General features: G+C 38.0%; 1 protein-coding gene across 3 annotated transcripts; it reads right to left on the bottom strand.

Moving 5' to 3' along the window:
• Positions 1-2,928: 2,928 nt before the first annotated feature.
• Positions 2,929-12,835, bottom strand: LOC107276281 (uncharacterized). 3 transcript variants are annotated; one of them, XM_066312091.1, is made up of 6 exons: positions 10,579-12,835; positions 10,427-10,465; positions 10,086-10,265; positions 9,386-9,496; positions 8,785-8,889; positions 4,278-6,935 (listed from the first exon to the last, which is right to left on the bottom strand). In XM_066312091.1, the coding sequence occupies exons 1-6, from the start codon at positions 11,531-11,533 to the stop codon at positions 6,751-6,753; spliced, it is 1,575 nt and encodes a 524-aa protein (XP_066168188.1). In that variant the 5' UTR covers positions 11,534-12,835; the 3' UTR covers positions 4,278-6,750. The 3 variants fall into 3 exon arrangements, with proteins under 3 accessions (XP_066168189.1, XP_066168188.1, XP_015646400.2); XM_066312092.1 differs by lacking the exons at positions 4,278-6,935; positions 8,785-8,889 and adding an exon at positions 2,929-4,269; XM_015790914.3 differs by lacking the exon at positions 4,278-6,935 and having other exon boundaries at positions 8,400-8,889.
• Between the last annotated feature and the right edge of the window lie 12,475 nt (positions 12,836-25,310).

Here is a 25,310-nt window from a genome sequence, read left to right as displayed (position 1 = left end):
CTGGCACGCCCGCATCTCATCAATATTTTGGACTTGCACTGGAGCTAAGCATATCTCCCAGGCTATTGTGTTCATCGACTTAGTCCGTGTTAACACAGTTTTGGCACCATCGGCTGAACACGGATTTTTCGCCAACAAGCATATGTGTCGATTATTAACCAAAAACCGACACCTATAGTTGGTCCGGCCGGCACATTGGCACTTGTGGGCCCACCTATAGGTAACGGTTCATTTAGAAAAATCAGCACCTATATGCAGGGAGGTGTAGGCACCGGTTCTTATGACAGAACCATCATTTATAAGTGGGCCCCACTAACGGTCCACCAATACTTTCGGAAGGTGGGCCCACTTATAGGTGCTGATTTTTGCTTGGGGGTATTGGGTCTGTTTTTAACATAGAACCAGTACCTATAATAGAAAATAGGTACCGGTTTTGTCCTAAGAACCAGCACCTATTGTGTGCAGTATAAATACCTCCTACTTACCTCAAGCTGGCCAGGAGTAGACAGAGCTAGTGGCGCCTCTATTCTACTCGTCTAGCTAGAGGAGGGGAGGTTTTGCCTTAAATTTTTTATTTAAGGTTAATTTCTCTATATTCTATCTCCGTTTCTTTTATTGATGCATGTGTTTTCACTAGTTGCTAGATTTTAGCATTTTGGATGTAGATTTTAGCACTTTGGTAGAAATTCTTGCAAGTGCATTATTAATTAATTTTATAGTAAAATAATAGTGGAAATCTAAATAATCTTGTTGGACGATAGGAGTATCCCATGCGGTTCGGTATTGGTGCCGCCAAATTGGTACCGACTGGAAACCAGATTCCCAACCGGTACCCATAAGGGTTCTGTAGCAGTGTTACCACATTATACAGTGAAGTTTCACGCATGAAAACAGGAGATCTGGTCTATATAAACGCTGGTGATTAAGCATGAGTTGATTCTTGACATTGTGCTACCAGGACACTGAATTGGTTGGTTCTTTACTTCAGAAGACAATCAAATAGAAACGAAAAAAAACATACAAAATTTCAGTACCGATAATAGTTCTGTTATGCTTAACTAGTGTCTATCGAAATTTCAGATATTTGTGATTATTTTTCACTCAAAATGAGTTAACACTTAGCTGAATGTGCGCTACTGAAAAAGTGATTAGCAGTTAGCACATGTTTGAACACATGGAGACCACGTGTCCATGTTACATATACCCTGAAAATATATTTAGTATAACATATTAATATTTATATAGTTGCGTTCAGTCTTATTTTAAGTTGAATTTGTTTCAAACAAAAGATCTAAAATGCAAAATAAACGAGATTAATTAACTCCAATCAATTGTTGATGTTTATACCAGCTTAGCCACATGTTTTGCGCAAGTGATATTTCTGTTCACATAGCTTAAATCCCATTAAATCTATGTAATTTTGAGGAGATAGTTATGGTAATTTTGTAATTCAATATAAAATCAAAAGCATATGACCTCTAATAGTATGATGGTCACAGGTCACATGTATCATGTGCCTCGGTGAAGCAATTCTGATCGCAAGAGAACTCCTGAGTTTCCATGCATGTTTTAGCTACTCCTTTCTGGCCTCCTTTCTCTTCTCAATAAAAGAAATATAATAAAAAATAGGCACAGTGTCCATCAGTTAAGAGCCATACTTTGAGAATATGTTTTCCCAAAGTTTTGCTTCTACGACGCAGCTAAAACTGTCAAACCAGGATGTCCCCTTTCGCAAATTTTTCCATATCATTTTGACCTTACAGATCTTGCATGCCATGTGTGTAGAGGTAGTCATATATAGGAACCATATGCTATTGTTGGTACAAACATTTTTATTTCAAAGTTAGCTAGAAATAGCCAAATTATCTACTCCCTATATGCACTTTACTCATATAATTAAATTAGCATTTGAATTTACTTTCATGTGAACTTAGTTGCTAAAACATTATCGTATAATCAGAATCTAAAAGTCAAAGATTAGTTTTGTAGAATATGCCAAGTTTGATCATGTCTTATATTGTGGAACTTCAAACACCTTATATCATGGGACGGATTGGGATCAAAGTATTTCCTTCGATTTCATAATTCTTAACCTTTGAAATAAGGTTGAGATCGAACAATTAAACTTTGACTATCAATAACTAATAACTCTAGTTTGAAAACACTGTCTCAATAAAATTAAATATTTACTTGTCTTTTATGTGTTAAAATAAAAGATATATTTTTAGAGACCATGTTAGCTATAAAAAAGGTCAAGAAATATGAAACAGGCGGTATTTGTCAAGCTTCCATGCTGGTCTGCTGAAGTACATACGGGAGTCTTTAAGTACTACTACAGAGTTTCTCACCGATCACTTGCTCAGCCGCCTCTAGGCTTCAGCTTAGGTATTCCCAAGCTCCGTATATCATTGGTTGCTTTTTAATTGTGCCGCTGCTCTGCTCTACCATTTTCTACAGCGCTAGCAGCCGCTGCCAACTCCCCTCCGGCCTCCCATCTCTCTCTCGTGCATGGTGTCCATCAGTAAAACCATGTCAGCTCAGCAGCCTTTCAATAATTGAATTAAAATTTTCAAAGGCTGGACCTTTCATGAAAAATGAAGCTTAAAGCTTCAAGTTGCTCTTCAGAAGTGCCCAGGAGAGGCTGTTACGCAGAATTTTTTACTTTATTTTGTTTTACAAATATAGAATCATAGAAGTGGATTTATGCATGTATGCGTATGCACACTTTGAGTTATATGCATCGACCAGTTCAACCCCAAAAGCTTAAGCTGATGGGGAAAGATAGGCAATTCACTTTATATTCTAACATTCTTCCTCACGCGAGGCCCCTTAAGTATCTAGCATTGATGCACTAATCAGTTCAATCCAAAAGCTTAAAGCTGATGGGGGAAAGATGGTTAATTCACTTTATGTTCCAACACATATCAGTACACACAAACAAATAATTGCAAGCAACTCCTTTCCTTTTAGACTAAACCACAATGTGTTGATGAGAACAAACTCTAGTCAAATGTGTTACCATGAAAAAAAAAGAAACAACGAGATATTTTGCTAGTTCAATATTCTTGTATGTGCTAAAATATCATGTAATGTAACAAGTTGAAGCTCCTAATTCTGTATCACTTTTGATCGTTCTAATAATCCTCTTTGCACCAGAAAACCCAACAATCTGGAAGGAGTTCAACAGGAAAGAAAGTACACGTAATTATAAAAGAAAATACAGACAAAATTTATGGAAATTCGGTTTTAGAAAATCTTTTCTTTGAATTTTAGGTTATATATAGGAAGTGAATATCAAATTCATGTAGCCTATGAGGAAGTAATGCAATATTGTTCAACATGGATTCTTCACCTAGTTATTAACATACATGCATGATGGAATATATATGATGCGATATATTGCAGGTCAGCTTGAGTTGCTGCGAGTTGGCATAAAGAATGGTGGGATGGTGATATCCGATAGGGTGGATGGAGGAGCCAGTGGTAGCAGCCCCAGGCAGGGAGGAGCCAGTGGTAGCAGCCCCAGGCAGGGCCATCTTGTGATGAAAACGTATGACAAGGCTTAAGAATATTATCGTGAACTATGGAACAAAGGCGCCATAGCTAGTGGTGCAGGTAATATGATGAGTTTCCGATAATTTTTTTCTCGTATTTTCCAATAAATGCTCACACTATTCAATGTTTAGGTGTTAAAACTGAATGTGAGAGTGAAGCTGAAAGTGATAATGAAGATGAAAAGGCTAAGGCTATGGTTAGAGCTATGCTTCGAACAAACAAAGGTATCTATGAAAATTGTTGGTGATGCTAGCTAGAAAATTTTATGGTAACCTTTATTTTTTATCTTAATCATGTTTTTTGTTGTGACTGCAAATCTTCAGCACTTCAGTATTTTCCTATGGTCAATAATTGTGGCCGACTATCAATATCGGAACCATTTGAACAGTGATGATGCCATGCTAATGCAAGTTCAGAATTTTTCGAAGAAATGATTTAGTCGAGCTTAAATATTTTTGTTGTTATCCTTTTTAAACTTTATGCGCACTCCTTTCATGCTGTGTGCATCCTTAGACTTTAGCTAGTAGATTGTAAGTAACATTTTGTAATGCTCACAAAGTTTTGTTTAATTTCTGAAATAATGCAACTGTATTTGATTCTTTTCATGCAAAACTACATTGAACTAACATTTTGTAACGCTCACAATTAAAGTTCTGTTTCATTTTTGAAATATTGCAAATGTATTTGATTTTTTTCTTCCAAAACTACAGCTAACTAACATTTTGTAATGCTCACACTATTCTATTCAATGTTTAGGTGTCAAAACTGAAGATGACAGTGAAACTGAAAGTGACAATGATGATGAAAAGCCTAAGGCTATGGCTATGGCTAAGGCTATAGTTATACTTCGACCAAACATAGGTATCTAAACAAATTATTGGTGATGCTAGCTGGCAAATGTTTTGATACTCTTTATTTATTTATTTATATTAAACATGTTTCTTAGTTGCGACTGCAAATCTATAGTTCTTCAGTATTTTCCTATGGTCAATAATTGTGGCCAATGATCAATATTGAAACCATTTGAATAGTGATGATGCCATGCTAATTCAGGTTCAAATTTTTTTGAAGAAATGATTTAGTAATGATTAATTATTTTTGTCGTTATCTTTTTAAAACGTTGAGCACACTTCAAAACTCCATTAGTAGGTTATTTTGCTATGCATACATGGAAATGGTACTAAGTTGATCCGTGGTGTTGCACACGGGAATTTATCCCATTTCCAGTTGGAATGGAATTATTTGTTGTTAAACTGCTGCTTTTAGTTTAGGGCATTTTTAGTGTATGCATATTAATGATAGACATAATGAAATTGCGGATCGTTGAACTCCAAGGGAGTTATCTAGGTTTGGAGACTCGATAATTTCGGGTTGTACCCACGAAGTTGCCATGTGTGCTTATTGTAGGTTCAAACTAGGCATGGTTATATCTTTGATGGAGGTGGTATCTACGCAATTCTTTCTATCCAACTCATGACCAATATTTGCTTATCGTTGACCTAGTTTGTCCACGTCACCACACATACGCCCCCCCCCAACAGGTGTTCTTAGGACAATTGCACCACCTTGATGTAATTTACAGAGTTCAATAAAGCTTTCATGTTCTAAAAATATATATCAGCTCCCTTGCAGCCCTTGGCCTATCCAGCACTGTGGTTTGCATGGTCACATTGGTGACAACACACGGTCGGGCCTAGCTTTCAAAAAATATGCCATATAGTTTAAAATATATAGGGTTCACTTATAATTAAGTGTCATTTTAGGATGGTGGTTTATTATCCCCTCATATCTAGGCTCGGATGAGGGAATAAAATGCATTTCTTAATGTCAAGAAGTATGCTGACTAGGTGCTTTGTCCACTAGAGGGATGGCAAAGGCCGCATCAAACTTAAGCAAAGCAAGAGCACAAGTCGGACCCTAGACACGACCCGATACTGTCTTGCCCGAGCTATGCCTGATAGCCTAAGCGGGCAGGAATCAGTGCACACACCCATGCTTAGTGGGCACCTGAAACTCAATGAGTGCCAATCGGGCATCTGCTACGTCAGCACCCACCCACTTACTCCGTAGGTGCGTCCACAATTCGCCTAGTCGACAATGCTTGCTGCATAAGTCAGCACTCCATCAAATCAAGCTACCACCAACGCTATTGGATCTATCAATTTTTTATGGTTAAAATCATAGCTTTTACATGGTTCGGGGGTCAGTGGGCTTGATTTACAGTTTTGGTTTACATTTTTGATTCATGACTAGGTGCTTCGTCCACTATAGGGATGGCAAAGCCCATGTCAAGCTTAAGCAGAGCAAGAGCACAAGTCTGACCCTAGACACAACCTGATACTTTCTTGCTCGAGCTATGCCTAATAGCCTCAGCGAGCATGAATCAGTGCACACGCCCATGCTTAGTGGGCACCTGAAACCCAATGAGTGCCAATAGGGCATCTGCTCTGTCAGCGCCCAGCCACCTACTCTGTAGGTGCGTCCACAATTCGCCTAGTCGACAATGCTTGCTGCATAAGTCATCACTCCATCAAATCAAACTACCTCCAACGCTATTGGATCTATCAATTTTTCATGGTTAAAATCATAGCTTTTATATGGTACGGGGGTTAGTGGGCTTGATTTACAGTTTTGGTTGAGAGGAATGATGCGGCCAAAGGAGGTCTAGGTGACATTTTAACATAAGGAGTGTACGAGACCAAAACGGAATGTTAGTGCACCACAAGTGCATTTGATTGGTACAAATGTGGTCTCTCTCAATGACCAATAGTTTCCCTAAATATACTGTAGAATGCATTTGAAGAAACGTGGGATGTAGAGGTTCCTCTCCTGATGATCGGCTGATCGCTAGTACAAATATCTGTTTTCACGTATCCTATGTCATGCGCGTGTAAGGAAGCTATGCTTCTCCAGTCGATAAAAGGAGTTAAAATGGATGGATAAGAGTACAAATGATAAGCTCATAGAGCCTCATACCAAAAGGATTTGTGTTTTGTGAAAGAAGAGCTAATTAAACCACTTGTTGAGATAAGTCAAGTTGTTCCTAACCATAGTATTTTAGATCTCGGTCGGTCCACTCAACCTTACCATATTGTTTCATGCTTCACTCATAAGACTCCCTCCTCAGGCTAATAGACAAGATCTGTTATCAAACTAGCACTGCTATCACTTAGGGGAGAGGGAAGTTTGAGTTGTTCACTCGGGGAAGGAAGGGCCCATCTTACCGTCCTTTGGGAAACCTCTGGACTTTTTGGAGTGTAGAATTGCTAGATGTCTCCAATTTGACAATGGAAAGTCTTTCTTTGACTTAAAAAAAAGGATGATTCCATCATCGACCATACCCGCTATATATACCAAGTTGCCATATGTTCCTGAGTCCTCTGTTTGTACAAAAGGAAAGGATCAAATATGTTTTTCTGGAGTGCAGCTATTTGCTTTTATCTTCATCTAGCCAAGTATGTTCTTTGCAGTGGAGGAGCCAATGACGTCATCAAGCTCAGGTGATGAAGAGTGTTTCCTATTGATCGATAAATATTTACATGTGTTTCTAATGGAAAAATAGTGCAAAAGTCGGCGATGGAGCCGGTGGTCGCCCGACCAGCCCAGGAGCTAGCTTCACTGCTGGTTCTTTACGTGCAAATACGATTTACCATGGAAACTGTGTAATGTTGTACATGTGTGTTTGCTGGATGCAACATTGGATCGAATACGGTAATGTGCAATGAACATACCAAAAAAGTGTCGTACTTAATAACTCTGCACGCCGGGAGAAGGGGGGAGGTGTGGTGTGGAGGCATGGCTTAGGAGGACAATGTCCTAATGAGAACTCACTAGTAGCTCAGCAGACGGCAACGTAGGCGCGGATCAGCATCGTGCCGTGGCAATTAGATGCATGGACAAAAGATGAGAACCCACATATCGCAATACACCTCTATTTTCTACTTGGCATCTTGGCCCGGTCACGTGGGTGACAATGAATAGTTTAATTGAGGGAAAATTTCCAGTCCTTGTTTACCATTGGTTGTGGTGTTGTGTTTCCTTACTCCATGGGGGATGCTAGCCCCACCCTAGTGGCGGTGAAGGAGCAGATGCCCGATTGTGACTCATTGAGTTTCAGGTGCCCACTCAGCATTGGCGTGTCTTTCATGCCCGCTGAGGCTATCAGGCATAGCTCAGGCAAGACGGTATCGGGCCAGGTCTAGGGTCGGACCTATGCTCTTGCTCTGCCTAAGCTTGACCTAGCCCTTGCCATCCCTATAGTGGACGAAGCACCTAGTCAACATACTTGACATTTAGAAATGCATTTTCTTCCCTCATCCGTGCCCAGATATGAGGGGATAACAAAACACCATGCTAAAATGACACTTATAAGTGAACACTATATTTTTAACTATAGGCATGTCTTCTGAAAGTTGTGCCCGACCATGTGTTGTCACCAACGTGATCTTGCAAACCATACTGCTGGATAGGCCAGGGATTGCAAGGGGGCTGATATATATTTTTAGAACATGGAAGCCTTATTCAACTTAGTAAATTATAATTGTCCTAAGAACACCTATTGGGGGGGGGAGGGTATGTGAGGTGCGCGGACAAACTGGGTTAATGGAAAACAAATTATAGTCATGAGTTGGCTGGAAAGAATGGTGTAGATACCACCTCCATCAAATATATAACCATCCCTAGTTTGAATCTACAACAAGCGCACAAGAGAACTTCGTGGGTACAACCCAAAATTATTGAGTCTCCAAACCTAGATAACTCCCTTGGAGTTCAAGGATCCGCAATTTCATTTAGTTTATCATTAATGTGCATACACTAAAAATGCCCTAAACTGAATGCAGTAGTTTAACAACAAATAATTCCATTCATGCTAGAAATGGGATAAATTCCCGTGTGCAATACAACGGATCAACTCAGTACCATTTCCATGTATGCATGGCAAAATAACCTACTAATGGAGTTTTGAAGTGTGCACAAAGTTTAAAAAGGATAACAACAAAAATATTTAAGCATGACTAAATCATTTCGTCAAAAAAGTTTTGAACCTGAATTAGCATGGCATCATCAATTTCAAATGGTTCTGATTTCGATCATTGGGCACAATTATTGACCATATGAAAATACTGAAGTACTAAAGATTTGCAGTCGCAACTAAGAGGCATGTTTAATATAAAAAAAAGAATATCATAACATTTTCCGGCTAGCATCACCGATAATTTTCTTAGATACCTTTGTTTGGTCGAGGTATAACTCTAGCCTTAGCTTTTGCCATAACCTTTGCCTGTTCATCTTCATTATCACTTTCTGTTTCACTCTGATCTTCAGTTTTAACACCTAAACATTGAATAATGTGAGCATTAAACAATGTTAGTTAGCTGTAGTTTTGGATGAAAAAATCAAATACAATTGCAATATTTCAAAAATTAAACAAAACTTTAACTGCGAGCAGTACAAAATGTTAGTTAGATGTAGTTTTGGGTAAAAAAAAATCAAATACAGTTGCATTATTTCTCAAATTTGAAAAATTGTGAGCATTCCAAAATGTTACTTCCTACCTACTAGCTAATGTCTAAGGATAGACAAAACATCTAAGGACTGTTCACAAAGTTTAAAGGATAACAACAAAAATATATAAGCACTATTAAATCATTTATTAAAAAAAATGAACCTGAATTAGATTGGAACCATCACGGTTCAAATGGTTCCGATATTGATCATCCGCCACAATTATTGACCATAGGAATGCAATCACAAGAAACATGTTTAAAATAAAAATAAAAAGGTACCATGACATTTGCCAGCTAGCATCACCAATAATTTTCTTGGATACCTTTATTTTGTTGATACACAGCTCTAGCCTTGGCCTTAGCCTTAGCCTTCTCATTTGCCTTCTCATCTTCATTGTCACTCTCGGTTTCACTGTCATCTTCAATTTTAACACCTAAACATTGAATAGTGTGAGCACTATAAACTGTTAGTTAGTTATATTTTTGGATAAAAAAAATCAAATCATTTGCATTATTTCAAAAAATAAGCAAAAGTTTAATTGTGAGCCTCATAAAATGTTAGTTAGTTGTAGTTTTGAATGAAAAAAATAGATACAGTTGCATTATTTGACAAATTAAACAAAATTATGTGAGCATTACAAAATGTTATTTCCAACCTACCAGCTAACATCATCTAAGGATGCACACGACATGCAAGGAGTGACCGACAAAAAAAATAATACAGCTAAAAGCCAACAATACGGTACTATATATCTAGCAAGGCGTAGGAAGTGGTGTCGACATACGCAAAGATCTACGATCATCAATCAATAAAAAAACTCTTTCAACGTGTGGTTTTTGTTTGAAATAATTGAGGGTGATCAATCGTTGGCCTATGTGCACTCAGCTGGTTAAGCCAGCTAACAACCCTGACCCTTATCTGCCTAGGCGGTTCACTCCTCTCGGTAGCCAACCATACTATTTTCTATATGTTCTATTGTATTTTAGACAAGAGAAAAAATTATCGAAAACTCATCATACTACCTGCACCACTAGCCATGGCGCCTTTGTTCCGTAGTTCGCGATAATATTCTTGAGCCTTTTTGTACGTTTTCATCACAAGATAGCCCTTCCTGGGGCCGCTACCACTGGCTCCTCCATCCACCCTATCGGATATCGCCATCCGGTCATTCTTTTTGCCAACTCGCAACAAGTCAAGCTGACCTACAATATATCGCATCATACATGTACCACCATGCATGCATGTTAATAACTAGGTGCAGAATCCGTGATGACTAATGTGTAACTTAAAATTGAAAGTAAAGAATTTTTTAAACCGAATTTCCATGAATTTTATCTTTATTTTCTTTTATAATTACACATACCTTCTTTCCTGTTGAACTCCTTCCAGATTGCTGGGTTTTCTGGTGCAAAAGAGGATTATTAGAACTATCAAAAGTGATTCAGAATTCAGCAGCACATATATGGAACAAAACATATTGGTGAAATATCAAATAATTTCGTATCATATTCATACCTGGGTAATCATTTGGACCAACTTCATTATGCCCATGAAGTGGAGATGGCATGGGATAGTACGGAGCATCTGGATCCTTGCTGCTGTTTCTCATGGCTTCGATGGCCCCCATGGCGGCCTCGACGGCGGCGGGGTCAGCGGCAGCGGAGACAGTGAGGAAAGGCGCGGCGTCCTCGACTTTGATGGTGACCTGCGGCTTCGGCTTGGGCGCCTTGAGCTTCATCCTCACCGCCTCCGGCTTGAGGGAATCCATGAGCTTCCACGCCCTGGTCGGCGTCGTGCGGTGCGGGTGCCGCGCCATGTACGTCTCGCGCTCCCCGGCGACGCCGTCGTCCCACGCCCTCGCCTCGGCGTCGGTGATCCTGCTGGTGACGCTGGGCGCCATTCGCACGGCCATGAAGAGGCGCTCGAAGTCCGGCACGAGGTTCTTCACCATGGCGACCACGGCCACCTCCTTCTCCGCCTTGGACAGCAGCGGCGCAGGCCTGTACGGCGGGACGACGGCGCCGGCGCCGAGCTCCGGCCACCACTGCTCGCGCCCCGTCGGCCACCATGGCGGCCGCAGTGGCGACTTGCCAATCAGCGGGTACAACGCCTGCGGCGGGTGGCACTTCCTCATCAGCACCTTCACCATGCGCTCCAGGACATGGTCCGCCAGCCCCGAGACCGCCATAGCGAGAGAAGACCGCGGCGCCGGCGCCACCGCCGGTGGTGCCAGGTGAGCAACGCCGCTGCCACTAGCCATGTCCATCTCCCCAGCGTGATCTGCAACAGCAGCAGCAGCAGGAGGAGGAGGAGGAGGAGCAGTGTGATCTGCGGTTGTAGCAGCAGCAGCCTTGTCTTGTTCCTCGTTGATGGCATCAGCCTCGGCTGTCATGACTGCTGCCGCTGGGCTTGCTGCTGGCGACAGTTGTTGCTCCTCCTTCGTCATGACGGATTTCTTGGACGCGTCCATGGCTTCTGACTGCTTCCAGTAACAAAAAGCGAAACAAACTTTGGAAGCAACAAAAAAGAAAGTAACGAAGATTAGTGATCATCATTTACATGCGTTTTCTATTGTCCATATATCATAAAAATGCGAGCGAAAGTTTGATGAATTCTGGCTGTGGCCTATGGATTCATGGCAGAGAGGGTTTGGTTGTACCCTCTGTGGTTAATCTGGTGCGACTTTGCGGTTTTCCGATCAGAGTTTCTGTCAGGCTTGAAGGTTCTAAGCTTTGGAGGAAAACATGTGTGATCAGTAATATAGGGGAAAATGATACCATTAGTTATGTAAGCATCCAAACATAGCAGTGAAAATCTAGAGTTAATGTACTTATTAAATGGTCAGATTTAGGTAAAAAGATTTGGTATAAATGAATTAATAGCATGCATGCTAATGGCCAACTGCTTCACATCTCAAGAAGGAAGCACTTATTAAATTTATTTATTTATCATGATGTTGCATCTAGCCAAAACAGGAGAAAACAAATCTATAATAAATGTACTGCTTCATTACCCAGATTTCTACGAAAGATTTGATATTAAAAGACTTAATAGCATGCATGGTACTTGCCAATTAATTCATATATGAAGAAGGAATTAGTTAAAAAATGTTTATCTATCATGAGGCTTTATTGGTACTTATAATTAATGTAATCCTTAATTACTTAGATTTCTATCGAAAGATTTGAAAAATAAAAAATTAATCATACAAGGAGAAGGAATATGATAAAGAGGTATAATTTTTCATGATGTTTTATCAAATGAAAACTGGCGGCAAATACCACAATTAACTAATTAATTGTTTAACTTCTCCAAGTCCTATGAAAAGATTTGCCAGAGTGAATTTCATTTTACCCGATGGGGTTGTCTAGTTTCGAAAATGTTGATTATATAGAGTTGACCATTTGTCTCAAACAAAAATATATCAATTTATTCCACCTCATCTTACCCAAAACAAATTTCCTCACGTATAGCCAATTAAAAGGTTGAAAAACTCAAATTTAAATTACTTTCACTCCCTGACTTCTGGGCTACTACTAGTAATAAAAGCAAAACAAACTTTTGAAGGAAAAAAATTAAGTAATGAAGGTTAGTTCATCACTTACATGCTCCTTTTGCCCACATATCATAAAAAGGATTGCAAAAGTTTGATGAATTTTCGCTGGGATTCATGTCAGAGGGGATTTGGTTGTACCTTTTGTGGTTAATCTCGAGCGATCTTTGCAGTTTTTCGATCAGAGCAACACGAGAGCTTGCATCAGGCTTGATGGTTCTGAGCTTTGGAAGAAAATTTGTGGTCAGTAAAACAAAAGTCATCATTAAGAGAAGTTGAAAATATATATTCTTATGGGGGGAGGATACCATTAATTATGTACTAGCATCCAAAAAATAGTGCAAAAATCTAGAATTAATGTACTTCTTAATTGGTCAGATTTGAGTAAAAATATTTGATATAAATGAATTGATAGCTGCTAAGTGATTCATACATATCTCAAGAAGGAAGTACTTAAAGCGGTTTATTTATTATGAGGTTGTATCCAACCAAAACAGAAGGAAACAAATCTGTAATAAATGTACTGCTTAATTGCCCAGGTTTCTATGAAAAGATTTGATATAAACGAATTAATAATATTATATCCCAATTACTCAGCCTTTTATGAAAAGATTTGATATTAGAAGACTTAACAGAATTCGTGCTAATTGCTAGTGTATTCATATATCAAGAAGGAACAAGCTAAAGACATTTAGCTATCAATACTATCACGAGGCTATGTAATTACTTATAATTAATGTGATCCTTAATTACTAAGATTTCTAACAAAGGATTTGAAAAATAATAAAATATTCATATCAGGAGAAGAAATTTGATAAAGAGAAATATTTTTTTTATGATGTATCCAAACAAAACATGAAGCAAATACCACAATTAATTTATTTCTTAATTTCTTGAAGTCCTATGAAAAGATTTGATTCTGTTTTACCGGGTTGTCTAGTTTCAAAAACTTTGATTTTATAGAGTTGACCTTTTTTGTGACAAGAATATACCAATTCATTCCAACTGATCGTACCCAAAACTAAAACTAGTTACTCCACATATACACAAATTACAAAGTTTAAAATTCGAATTTAAATTCCTCTCGCTCCGTGGCTTCCGGTTACCACCAGTAAGAAAAGCAAAATAAACTTTCAAAAAAAAAAGTAACGAAGAACAAAAGCTATATTAGAGAAAAAGTTTGATGAATTTTGGCAGTGGATATGCGAGAGGGAATTTGGTAGTACCTTCTGTGGTTAGTCTGGAGCAACCTTTTGCGATTTTCAATCAGAGCAGCAGAAGAGCTTCTATCAGGCTTGCAGGTTGAGCTTTAGTGGAAAATATGCGCGGCCAATAAAAATGAGTCCTTAATAAGAGAAGTTGTTGAATATATATGTTCATATTGGGGGAAAGGATACCATTTACTGTGCAGCATGCAAACATAGCAGTGAAAATCTAGAATTAATGTACTTCATAATTGGTCATAGTTATCTAAAAAGATTTGAGATAAATAATTAATAGCTTTCCAGCTAATGTCCATGTGATTCATATCTCAAGAAGGAAGTACTTATCGTGAGGCTATATCTAGCCAAAACAGGAGGAAATAAATCTATAAAAATTTACTGCTTAATTACCCAGATTTCTATGAAAATATTTGATACAAATGAATTAATAACATGCCAGCTAAAGACAAATGTACAACTAATGTACTGCTTAAATACTTAGATTGCAATGAAAAGATTTGATACATAAAATACTTAATAGCTTGCCTTGTTACTTCCTAACTAAATCATATCTGAAGAAAGAAGTTGTCAAAGAAGTTTATCTATCATGACTCTGTATAATTACTTATAACCCTTAATTATATGATTTATCTAAAGGTTTGAAAAAATAATAAATTAGTCATGTCATGAGAAGGAATTTGATAAAGAGGCGTACAATCTTTCATGACATTGTATCCAAACAAAACAAGTGGAAATATCACATTAAATTTATAGTTTAATTCCTCCAAGTCACAAGATAATATTTGCCTCGGTATATTTTGCTTTATACCTTACAGCGTTGTAAAGTTTCAAACATTTTGATTTATATAGTTGACCAATTGTTTGTAACAAAAATATATGAATCCATTCCCTCTAATCCTACCCAAAACAAATTTCCCCACATATAGTCAAGTTACAAATTTTAAAACTCAAATTTAAATTCTTTTCACTCATGGAGTCTTTCAACTACGAGAAGAGATGCAAAACAAACATTGGAAGCAAAAAGAAAAAGTAGTGGTGAAGATTAGTTCATCACCTATATCCATTTTTGTCCATATATCATAAAAATAAGAAAAAAAGTTTGATGAATTCTAACAGTGGATTCATGCCAGAGGGGATTTTGGTAGTACCTTGTGTGGTTAATTTGGAGCAACCTTTTGCGATTTTCAATCAGAGCAGCAGAAGAGCTTCCGTCAAGCTTGAAGGTTGCAAGCTTTGGTGGAAAATATGTGACCAGCAAAAAAAAGTCCTCAGAAAGAGAAGTTGTTGAATATATATGTTCATATTGGGGAAAAGGATACTATTTACCATGTAGCATGCAAACATAGCAGTGAAAATCAAGATCTAATGTACTTCTTAATTGGTCATTGTTATCTAAAAAGATTTGATATAAATGAATTAATAGCTTGCCAGCTAATGCCCATGAGATTCATATCTCAAGAAGGAAGTACTTATCGTTAGGCTATATCCAGCCAAAACAGGAGGAAATAAATCAATCATAAATGTACTGCTTAATTACCCAGATTTCTATGAAAATATTTGATACAAATAAATTAATAACATGTAAGCTAAAGACAAATGTACAACTAATGTACTGCTTAAATACTCAGATTTCTATGAAAAGATTTGATACTTAAAATACTTAATAGCTTGCCTCATTACTTCCTAACTAAATCATATCTGAAGAAGGAAGTAGTCAAAGAAGTTTATCTATCATGACTCTGTATAATTACATATAATCCTTAATAATATGATTTATCTAAAGGTTTGAAAAAATAATAAATTAGTCATGTCAGGAGAAGGAATTTGATAAAGAGGCGTACAATCTTTCATGACGTTGTATCCAAACAAAACAAGTGGGAAATATCACAGTAAATTTATTGTTTAATTCCTCCAAGTCACAAGATAATATTTGCCTCAGTATATTTTGTTTTATACCTTACGGGGTTGTTAAGTTTCAAACATTTTGATTTAGAGTAAAATGCATTAGCAGTCCTTAAACATGTAGGGTTATATCATATAGGCCCCTAAACTCTCGAAATGCATATCCAGGTCCCAGAACTTGTCAAAGTTTATTATCTAGGTCCCAAATTGACACATCCCCTCTAGGATACTACGTGACGCTGATGTGGCAATGCCACATGGACGTGACGTATCCTTTTCTTTTTTTTCTTTTCTTTTTCTTTTTTGTTTTCTTCTCATTCTTCTGTTTTTTCCTTTTTTCTGCACGGATGATAGATGAAGGAGAAGAAAGGGGAAAAGAGAAGAAAAAAAGAAAAAGGGAAAATTTTAAATGGGTCCCATTTGTCAGTCAAAATAATGCCATGTCATGTACATGTGGCATGCCACGTCAACGCTGCGTAGGATCCTGAAGGGGTTGTAGCGATTTGTGACCTATATTACACACTATGACAAGTTCTGGTACTTGGATATGCATTTTGAGAGTTTAGCGACCTATATGACATACCCCTACAAGTTTAAGGACCGCCCGTACAATTTACTCTTTTGAATTATATAGTTGACCAATTGTTCGTAACAAAAATATATGAATCCATTCCTTCTAATCCTACCCAAAACAAATTTCCCCACATATAGTCAACTTAAAAATTTTAAAACAAATTTAAATTCTTTTCACTCATGGAGTCTTTCAACTACGACAAGAAATGCAAAACAAACATTGGAAGCAAAAAGATAAAGTAGTGCTGAAGATTAGTTCATCACCAATATCCTTTTTTGTCCATATATCATAAAAATAAGGAAAAAAGTTTGAAGAATTCTGGCAGTGGATTCATGCCAGTGGGGATTTTGGTAGTACCTTCTATGGTTAATCTGGATTAACCTTTTGCGATTTTCAATCAGGGCAGCAAAAGAGCTTCTATCAGGCTTGAAGGTTGAGCTTTGCTGGAAAATATGCGCGGTCAGTAAAAATGAGTCCTTAATAAGAGAAGTTGTTGAATATATATGTTCATATTGGGGAAAAGGATACCATTTACTGTGTAGCATGCAAACATAGCAGTGAAAATCTAAAATTAATGTACTTCTTAATTGGTCATAGTTATCTAAAAAGATTTGATATAAATAATTAATAGCTTGCCAGCTAATGCCCATGTGATTCATATCTCAAGAAGGAAGTACTTATCGTGAGGCTATATCCAGCCAAAACAGGAGGAAATAAATCTACAATAAATGTATTGTTTAATTACCCAGATTTCTATAAAAATATTTGATACAAATGAATTAGTAACATGCCATCTAAAGACAAACGTACAACTAATGTACTGCTTAAATACTTAGATTGCTATGAAAAGATTTGATACTTAAAATACTTAATAGCTTGCCTCGTTACATGCTAACTAAATCATATCTGAAGAAAGAAGTAATCAAAGAAGTTTATCTATCATGACTCTGTATAATTACTTATAATCCTTAGTTATATGATTTATCTAAAGGTTTGAAAAAATAATAAATTAGTCATATCAGGAGAAGGAATTTGATAAAGAGGCGTACAATCTTTCATGATGTTGTATCCAAACAAAACAAGTAGGAAATATCACAGTAATTTGTTTGATTCCTCCAAGTCACAAGAAAATATTTGCCACAATATATTTTTTTTATACCTTACGGGGTTGTAAAGTTTCAAACATTTTGATTTATATAGTTGACCAATTGTTTGTAACAAAAATATATGAATTCATTCCATCTGATCCTACCCAAAACAAATTCCCCCCCCCCCATTATAGTCAACTTACAAATTTTAAAACTCAAATTTAATTTTTTTTTTCACTCATGGAGTCAGTTAACGGCCAGAAGAAATGCGAAACAAACTTTGGAAGCAAAAAAGAGTAGTAGTGAATATTAGTTCATCACCTCCATCCTTTTTTGTCCATATATCATAAAAATAAGAACAAAAGTTTGATGAATTCTGGCAATGGATTCAAGCCGGAGGGGATTTGGTAGTACTTTCTGAGGTTAATCTGAGCGACCTTTTGCGATTTTCAATCAGGGCACCAGAAAAGCTTCTATCAGGATTGAAGGTTGAGCTTTGGTGCAAAATATGCGCGGTCAGTAAAAATGAGTCCTTAGTAAGAGGAGTTGTTGAATATATATGTTCATATCGGGGGAAAAGGATACCATTTACGATGTAGCATGCAAACATAGCAGTGAAAATCTAGAATTAATGTATTTCTTAATTGGTCATAGTTATCTAAAAATATTTGATATAAATGAATTAATAGCTTGCCAGCTAATGCCCATCTGATTCATATCTCAAGAAGGAAGTACTTATCGTGAGGCTATATCCAGCCAAAACAGGAGGAAATAAATCTATAATAAATGTACTGCTTAATTACCTAGATTTCTATGAATATATTTGTTACAAATGAATTAATAAAATGCCATCTAAAGAAAAAATATACTACTAATGTACTGCTTAAATTTTCAGATTGCTATGAAAAGATTTGATTCTTAAAATACATAATAGCTTGCCTTGTTACGTGCTAACTAAATCATATCTGAAGAAAGAAGTGGTTAAATAATTTTATCTACAATGACTCTGTATAATTACTTATAATACTTAATTATATGATTTGTCTAAAGATTTGGAAAAGTAATAAATTAGTCATGTCCAAAGAAAACAGGCGACAAATATCACTGTAAATTTGTTGTTTAATTCCTCCAAGTCACAAGAAAATATTTGCCTCAGCAGATTTTGTTTTATACCTTACGGGGTTGTCAAGTTTCAAACATTTTGATTTATATAGTTGACCAATTGTTTGTAATATATGAATTCATTCCCTCTGATCTTACCCGAAACAAATTTGCCCACATATAGTCTACTTGCAAATTTTAAAACTCAAATTTAAATTATTTTCACTCATGGAGTCTGTCAACTACGAGAAGAAATGCAAAACAAACATTGGAAGCAAAAAGAAAAAGTAGTGGTGAAGATTAGTTCATCACTTATATCCATTTTTGTCCATATATCATAAAAATAAGAACAAAAGTTTGATCAATTCTGGCAGTGGATTCATGCTAGAGGGGATTTTGGTAGTACCTTATGTGGTTAATCTAGAGCAACCTTTTGCGATTTTCAATCAGAGCAGCAGAAGAGCTTCCGTCAAGCTTGAAGGTTGCAAGCTTTGGTGGAAAATATGTGACCAGCAAAAAAAAGTCCTCAGCAAGAGAAGTTGTTGAATATATATGTTCGTATGCGGAAAAGGATACCATAATTATGTAGCATCCAAGTATTGCAGTGAAAATCTAGAATTAATGTACTTATTAATTGGTCAGATTTATGTAAAAAGATTAGATATGAATGAATTAATAACATGCCTGCTGATGGCCAAGTGATTCATGTCCCAAGATGGAAGTACTTAATGTTGTTTATTTATCATAAGGTTGTATCCAGCCAAAACAGAAGAAGAAAATATGTAATTGATTTACTTCCTAATTACTCGTATTTCTATGAAATATTTTATATAATGAATTGATAACATGCCAGCTAAAAACAATTATATAACTAACGTACTACATAATTACTCAGATTTCTAAGAAAAGATTTGATATTAAAAGATTTAATATCTAAAGAACAAAGTAGTTAAAGAGGTTTATCTGTCATGAGGCTTTATCCATCCAAAAAAGGAAAATCATTTTATAGTTAATGTAATTCTTAATTACTTAAATTTCTATCGAAAGAATTACAAAAAAAAATTATCGTAACAGGAGAAGGAATTTGATAAAGAGCAGCATAATTTTTCATGACATTTGTATCCAAAGAAAACAAGTGGGGAAATACCTTAATTAATTTATTGTTTAATTTCTCAAGTCGTTTGAAAATATTTGCCAGAGTGGATTTTGTTTTACCTTATGGGGTTGTCTACTTTTGAAATTTTTTATTTTCAAGAGTTGTTCATTTGTTTGTAACATAAACATATCAATTCATTCCATCCAATCCTACCCAAAACAATTCCCACATATTTTCCATCCGATACAAAGTTTAAAATTCAAATTTAAATTCATTTCACTCCCCTTTCCCCTCCAGAATTTTCCCAAATTCAAATGATTCAGCTAGAAAAAAATAAACCTGAACCCCCTTTGTTTTTCTCTCCTCAAACTCCTCCAAAAAATCTGGAAACTCAGACCTTGGCAAATATACATTTTTACAGCAATATTTGACACTATGAGCAACATGGTCATACCAATCGGAACATCTGACATTTGAAATGAAACATCGTGTGTTAAAAATACTCCCTCCGTCTCAAAATAAGCGCAGCCATGAGTTTCCGTGTCCAACTTTAATCGTCCGTCTTATTTGAATTTTCTTTGAAAAAACTTAAGTCTCGCATAAAGTATTATTCATGTTTATAATCTAATAAAAATAAAAATACTAATCATAAAAAATTTCAAATAAGACGAACGGTCGAAGTTGGACACGGAAACTCATGGCTGCGCTTATTTTGAGACGGAGGTAGTACTAGATTGGACCTTCTAGGTCATATGTTTTTGTTTGAAACGGAGAGTTCAAGACAAAAATCGAAATGTCTGATGTTCAATCGGAAACCAAAACTCGGGGCTAATTTATCTGTGGCAAACTGAGGACTCGACTTGTGGGAAAAATCAAAACTTCTGACAGACCGCACAAACCACACAAAAGACTCCCCATAAATTTAATTTTTCATTTTCAATTTCTCACCTGCCACTAATTTTTTAGTGATTTATCACTGCTAGCTCAGTTTCTCATGTTGTGTAGGTGTCCAACGTGAAGAAGTGGAGTTACCCCATGCCATCTTATCAAGGGTGAGTTCCTCCTTTTGTCTTACGCCTTCCGTGCATGGGACATAGGTTGCAGCAAACCTCGACGCAAAATAGAACAACGCGGTCCAAAACATCTACAACCAGTGTGATCCTTGGTTTGAAGGAGGTAGGTGTCCTTGTCGAGGTGATATGGGATAACTTGTTTCACTATGCTGAAAGCCCACGCAGCACGAGGAATTGAGTGAATGGCAATAACAGCAGGGGCAAAGCCAGGATAAATGATCGCCGGGGTCTACTAACTAATGATACTAACAATAGACTATAGCTTGTAATAATCTAAGGTCCCGCTCTTTTCTCCAAGAAAAGTTGGATGAAGATTAAGATTTTCGTGGCACACTTTTCAAACTGCTGAACGGTGTGTTTCGTGTGAAAACTTTCTGTATGAAAGTTGCTCTAAAATACCATACTAATCTATTTTTCAAGTTTGTAATAATTAAAACTCAATCAATCATATGTTAATACCACCTTGTTTTGCGTAAAAAACTTAATCTTCGTCTCATCTTCAGGAGAAAAGAACACAAGACTATACATAAGATGGTACAAAATCAACTATGGCACATTTTTTGTTAAAAAAAAAAGTCTTGGTTCGGTAGCGGTTACTTACAAAATCTTGTCTACGCCTCCAAATTCATCACAATGGAGGAATACTGGAATATGACATCAACGCAGGGGAATTTGTGGAGACGGCTGCCAGCCTTGTGGGCTCACATCCAAACGTTGTCTCATTATGTGGGCTGGGCTGGCATATAATGCATACGAGCTAGCTTAGCTATTTTCTGTTTTGTTGTGTCATTCTTTGTTGTTAATCACAATTGCCTTTAACTAATCAATCTATCGGGGTCTAATGGTATTCTATACCGGGGTTATGGCTGGTAAGATAAACGGGGTATACGATGGTTGTGGAAAATCGTCGGGGTCTACTGACCCCGACGCTTTGCTGTAGCTTCACCCCTGGATATCAGTGACTCATATTCTGCGAGATGGAAGGGACACAGATTTTTTGAGAGGAAATTGGCTTCCAAAAGGAGGTAGTGTTGCTACTACCAAGCCGCTTCCACTGGTGGAGAAACCATCTTTCGTCGGTCGGCCGATTTCCACAATAGTCCCGGATGCAATAAAAACCGGGGCTAAAGATGATCTTTAGTCCCGGTTCAAAAGGGTAACGGGCATATTTGATCTTTAGTCCCGGTTTGTGTTACCAACCGGGACTAAAGATCATCTTTAGTCCCGGTTCGAATGCTGTCAGGGCCTGTCAGGCCCCCCCGGGATCTTTAGTCCCGGTTGATAACACCAACCGGGACTAAAGATCGTAACCAACCGGGACTAAAGATCCCGGTGATCTTTAGCCCCAGTTGGTGCTACCAACCGGGACTAAAGTCCCACCCCTATATATATGTCTTCTTCCTCCTCCAGCTGCCCGAGCAAGCTTCAAAATTTCTTCCAAAAAGATGGGAGGTCATGCCAAAATTTCTATTGAATTTATTTTGGTGATTACATACAAATCGGAGGTGCCTAAAAGGTTTGCAACTTCATCCTCCAATGTTTTTTTTTGTCATACTACATTTGCACCTATGTTTTGCACACTTTTTTTGTCTCCAAAATTTAGTTGTAAGTTGATGAGAGAGAAAATGTGTGTGGGGAAGAAAGAATATATAGAAATTTAGTTCATTTGCTAAACAAGGTTTTATAAAATAGTTGAGAAGGAAAACTCTAGTGAAAGTTAATCTTAAATAATAGAAAACAAACTAAAATGAAAATTAAAAGAAGTAAAACACATTAAAATTAGTTTAAAACTTTACAAATAGTTTTTAAGAATTATTTGGTGTAATATTTTATGATTTTTGTATGAATAAAGATATCTTATAATTATTGTATGACTGTCATTATTGTAAGAATAATTATTTGTGTACGGTTTTTTTGACTCATGTAGATGGATCGGCAATGGATGTACGCTGACCGGCGGTCCAAAGAGTTTATTGACGGCGTGCACTATTTTTTGAGAGTGGCCGAAGCTAACAGGCAAAGGGGTTTTATTTGTTGTCCATGCAATAAGTGTAAGAATCAGAAGGAGTATTCTGCATCCAGGACTATTCATTTCCACTTGTTTGAGTCGGGGTTCATGCCAAGCTATAATTGTTGGACATCCCACGGAGAGCAAGGTGTTGAAATGGAAGAAGATGAAGTGGAAGACGACAATATTCCGGACTTTGCTCAGTATGTTGGATTTGAAGGAAATCAAACGGGCGAGGAGGAAATAGCTGCTGATGGTAACGACGTTGCGGATGATCTTGGTCAGATGTTGCAGGACGCCAGGGAGGACTGCGAAAGTGAAAAGGAGGCCCATAAATTGGACAAGATGTTGGAGGACCACAGAACTTCGTTGTACCCAGGTTGCGAGCAGGGGCACAAAAAGTTGGATACCACTCTGGAGTTGTTGCAATGGAAGGCAAAAAATGGGGTTAGTGACAAGGCATTTGGCGATTTATTGAAACTCGTCAAGAACATTCTTCCGGGGGGAAACAAATTGCCCGAGACAACGTACGAGGCTAAGAAGATAGTCTGCCCGTTAGGACTGGAAGTTCATAAGATTCACGCATGTCCGAACGATTGTATCCTATATCGCGGTGAGGAGTATGAGAACCTAGAAGCATGCCCTGTTTGCAAAGCACTACGATACAAGATTAGACGGGACGATCCAGGAGAAGTTGACGGGCAGCTAACAAAGAAGAGAATTCCTGCTAAGGTGATGTGGTATTTCCCTATAATACCACGGCTAAGGCGTTTGTTCAGGAACAAGGGGAATGCTAGAATGTTGCGATGGCACGCTGAAGAGCGTCAACAGGACGGGATGCTGAGACACCCCGCCGATGGTTCGCAATGGCGAAACATCGACAGAAAATTTAAAGAATTTGGAAAGGACGCACGAAACATACGGTTTGGTTTGAGTACGGATGGCATGAATCCTTTTGGAGAGATGAGCAGCGGCCATAGCACTTGGCCCGTTACGATGTGTATCTACAACCTCCCCCCTGGCTATGCATGAAGAGGAAGTACATAATGATGCCGATTATTATTCAAGGCCCCAAGCAACCTGGTAACGACATCGACGTGTACCTAAGACCACTGGTAGAAGATCTTAAACAGTTGTGGAAGAAGGAAGGTGTCCCCGTGTGGGACGAGGACAAACAGGAGGAGTTTAACCTACGAGCGCTGCTATTCGTAACCATCAACGATTGGCCTGCACTTAGCAACCTATCCGGACAGTCCAACAAGGGGTACAAGGCTTGCACTCACTGTATGGATGAAACAGAAAGTACGTATCTTAAGCACTGTAGGAAGGTTGTATACATGGGTCATCGTCGATTCCTTGCAGCAAACCACCTGGTACGGAAGAAAGGCAAGCACTTCGAACATAAGGCCGACCACCGTACGAAGCCTAAACATCGCAGCGGGAAAACAGTGTTTGCTATGGTTAAAGATCTTAAAGTAGTGTTCGGAAAGGGGCCTGGAAGCCAGCATATAGAGAGCGAAGATGGTCACGCGGCGATGTGGAAAAAGAACTCTATATTTTGGGAGTTACCATATTGGGAATTCTTGGATGTACGCCACGCAATCGACGTGATGCACCTCACTAAGAACCTTTGCGTTAACCTTCTTGGCTTCCTAGGTGTATACGGAAAGTCGAAAGATACACTGGAAGCACGTAATGATCTGAAGCATATGGAACAACGCGGCGACCTTCACCCGGAACCAAAGGAGAAAGGAAGCCATTACTTGAGTCCAGCCAGCTACACTCTTAGCAAGGCAGAGAAGGAAAGTATGTTTGAATGCTTGGAGAGCATAAAGGTACCGTCTGGATACTCCACGAATATCAAGCGAATAATAAGCACGAAGGAGAAGAAGTTCACAAACCTAAAGTCTCATGACTGTCACGTGTTGATGACACAACTGCTACCAGTTGTAATAAGGGGTATCCTTCCAGACAATGTCCGGGCAACAATAACAAAGCTATGTGCATTCATGAACGCAATTTCGCAGAAGGTCATCGATCCGGATAGATTAGAAGCCCTTCAGAATGAAGTGGTGCAATGTCTCGTCAGTTTTGAGTTGATATTTCCACCTTCATTTTTCAATATAATGACGCATCTGCTTTGTCACCTTGTGAAAGAGATCCGTATTCTCGGGCCTATGTACCTACACAACATGTTTCCTTTCGAGAGGTACATGGGCGTTCTGAAGAAGTATGTTCGTAACCGTGCTCGTCCAGAGGCAAGCATCGCCAAGGGTTATGGAACAGAGGAGGTCATCGAATTTTGCGTAGAATTTATCGAAGACCTTCGCCCAATCGGGGTACCTGAATCACGCCATGAAGGGAGACTACGGGGAAAGGGAACTCTCGGAAGGAAAGCAATAATGACGGTAGACAACAATTTATTCCATAAAGCCCATTTCACTGTTCTGCAACACTCTTCATTGGTAGCTCCTTACATCGAGGAGCACTTGGCTCTAGTTCGCGCCAGGAACATCGGTAAGTCCGATGCATGGATTACACGACATCACATTGATACTTTCCCCGCGTGGCTACGACAACATCTCATGGGTAACGAGTCGATCAACCAACAACTTGCCTTCCTGGCGAG

Source organism: Oryza sativa, chromosome 7, assembly GCF_034140825.1.
Source record: "Oryza sativa Japonica Group chromosome 7, ASM3414082v1".
Classification (NCBI taxonomy): domain Eukaryota; kingdom Viridiplantae; phylum Streptophyta; class Magnoliopsida; order Poales; family Poaceae; genus Oryza; species Oryza sativa.
The sequence above is the reverse complement of the archived record's forward strand: the minus strand, read 5'-3'. Positions and strand labels throughout refer to the sequence as shown.

Excerpts from the sequence above, each read along its gene's own strand:
- LOC107276281 (XM_066312091.1), bottom strand. The coding sequence starts at position 11,533 with ATGGACGCGTCCAAGAAATCCGTCATGACGAAGGAGGAGCAACAACTG. Across the intron at positions 9,497-10,085 it reads CGCCATGGCTAGTGGTGCAG|GTGTTAAAATTGAAGATGAC; the intron begins GTAGTATGATGA and ends TTCAATGTTTAG. Across the intron at positions 8,890-9,385 it reads TGTGTATCAACAAAATAAAG|GTGTTAAAACTGAAGATCAG; the intron begins GTATCCAAGAAA and ends TTCAATGTTTAG.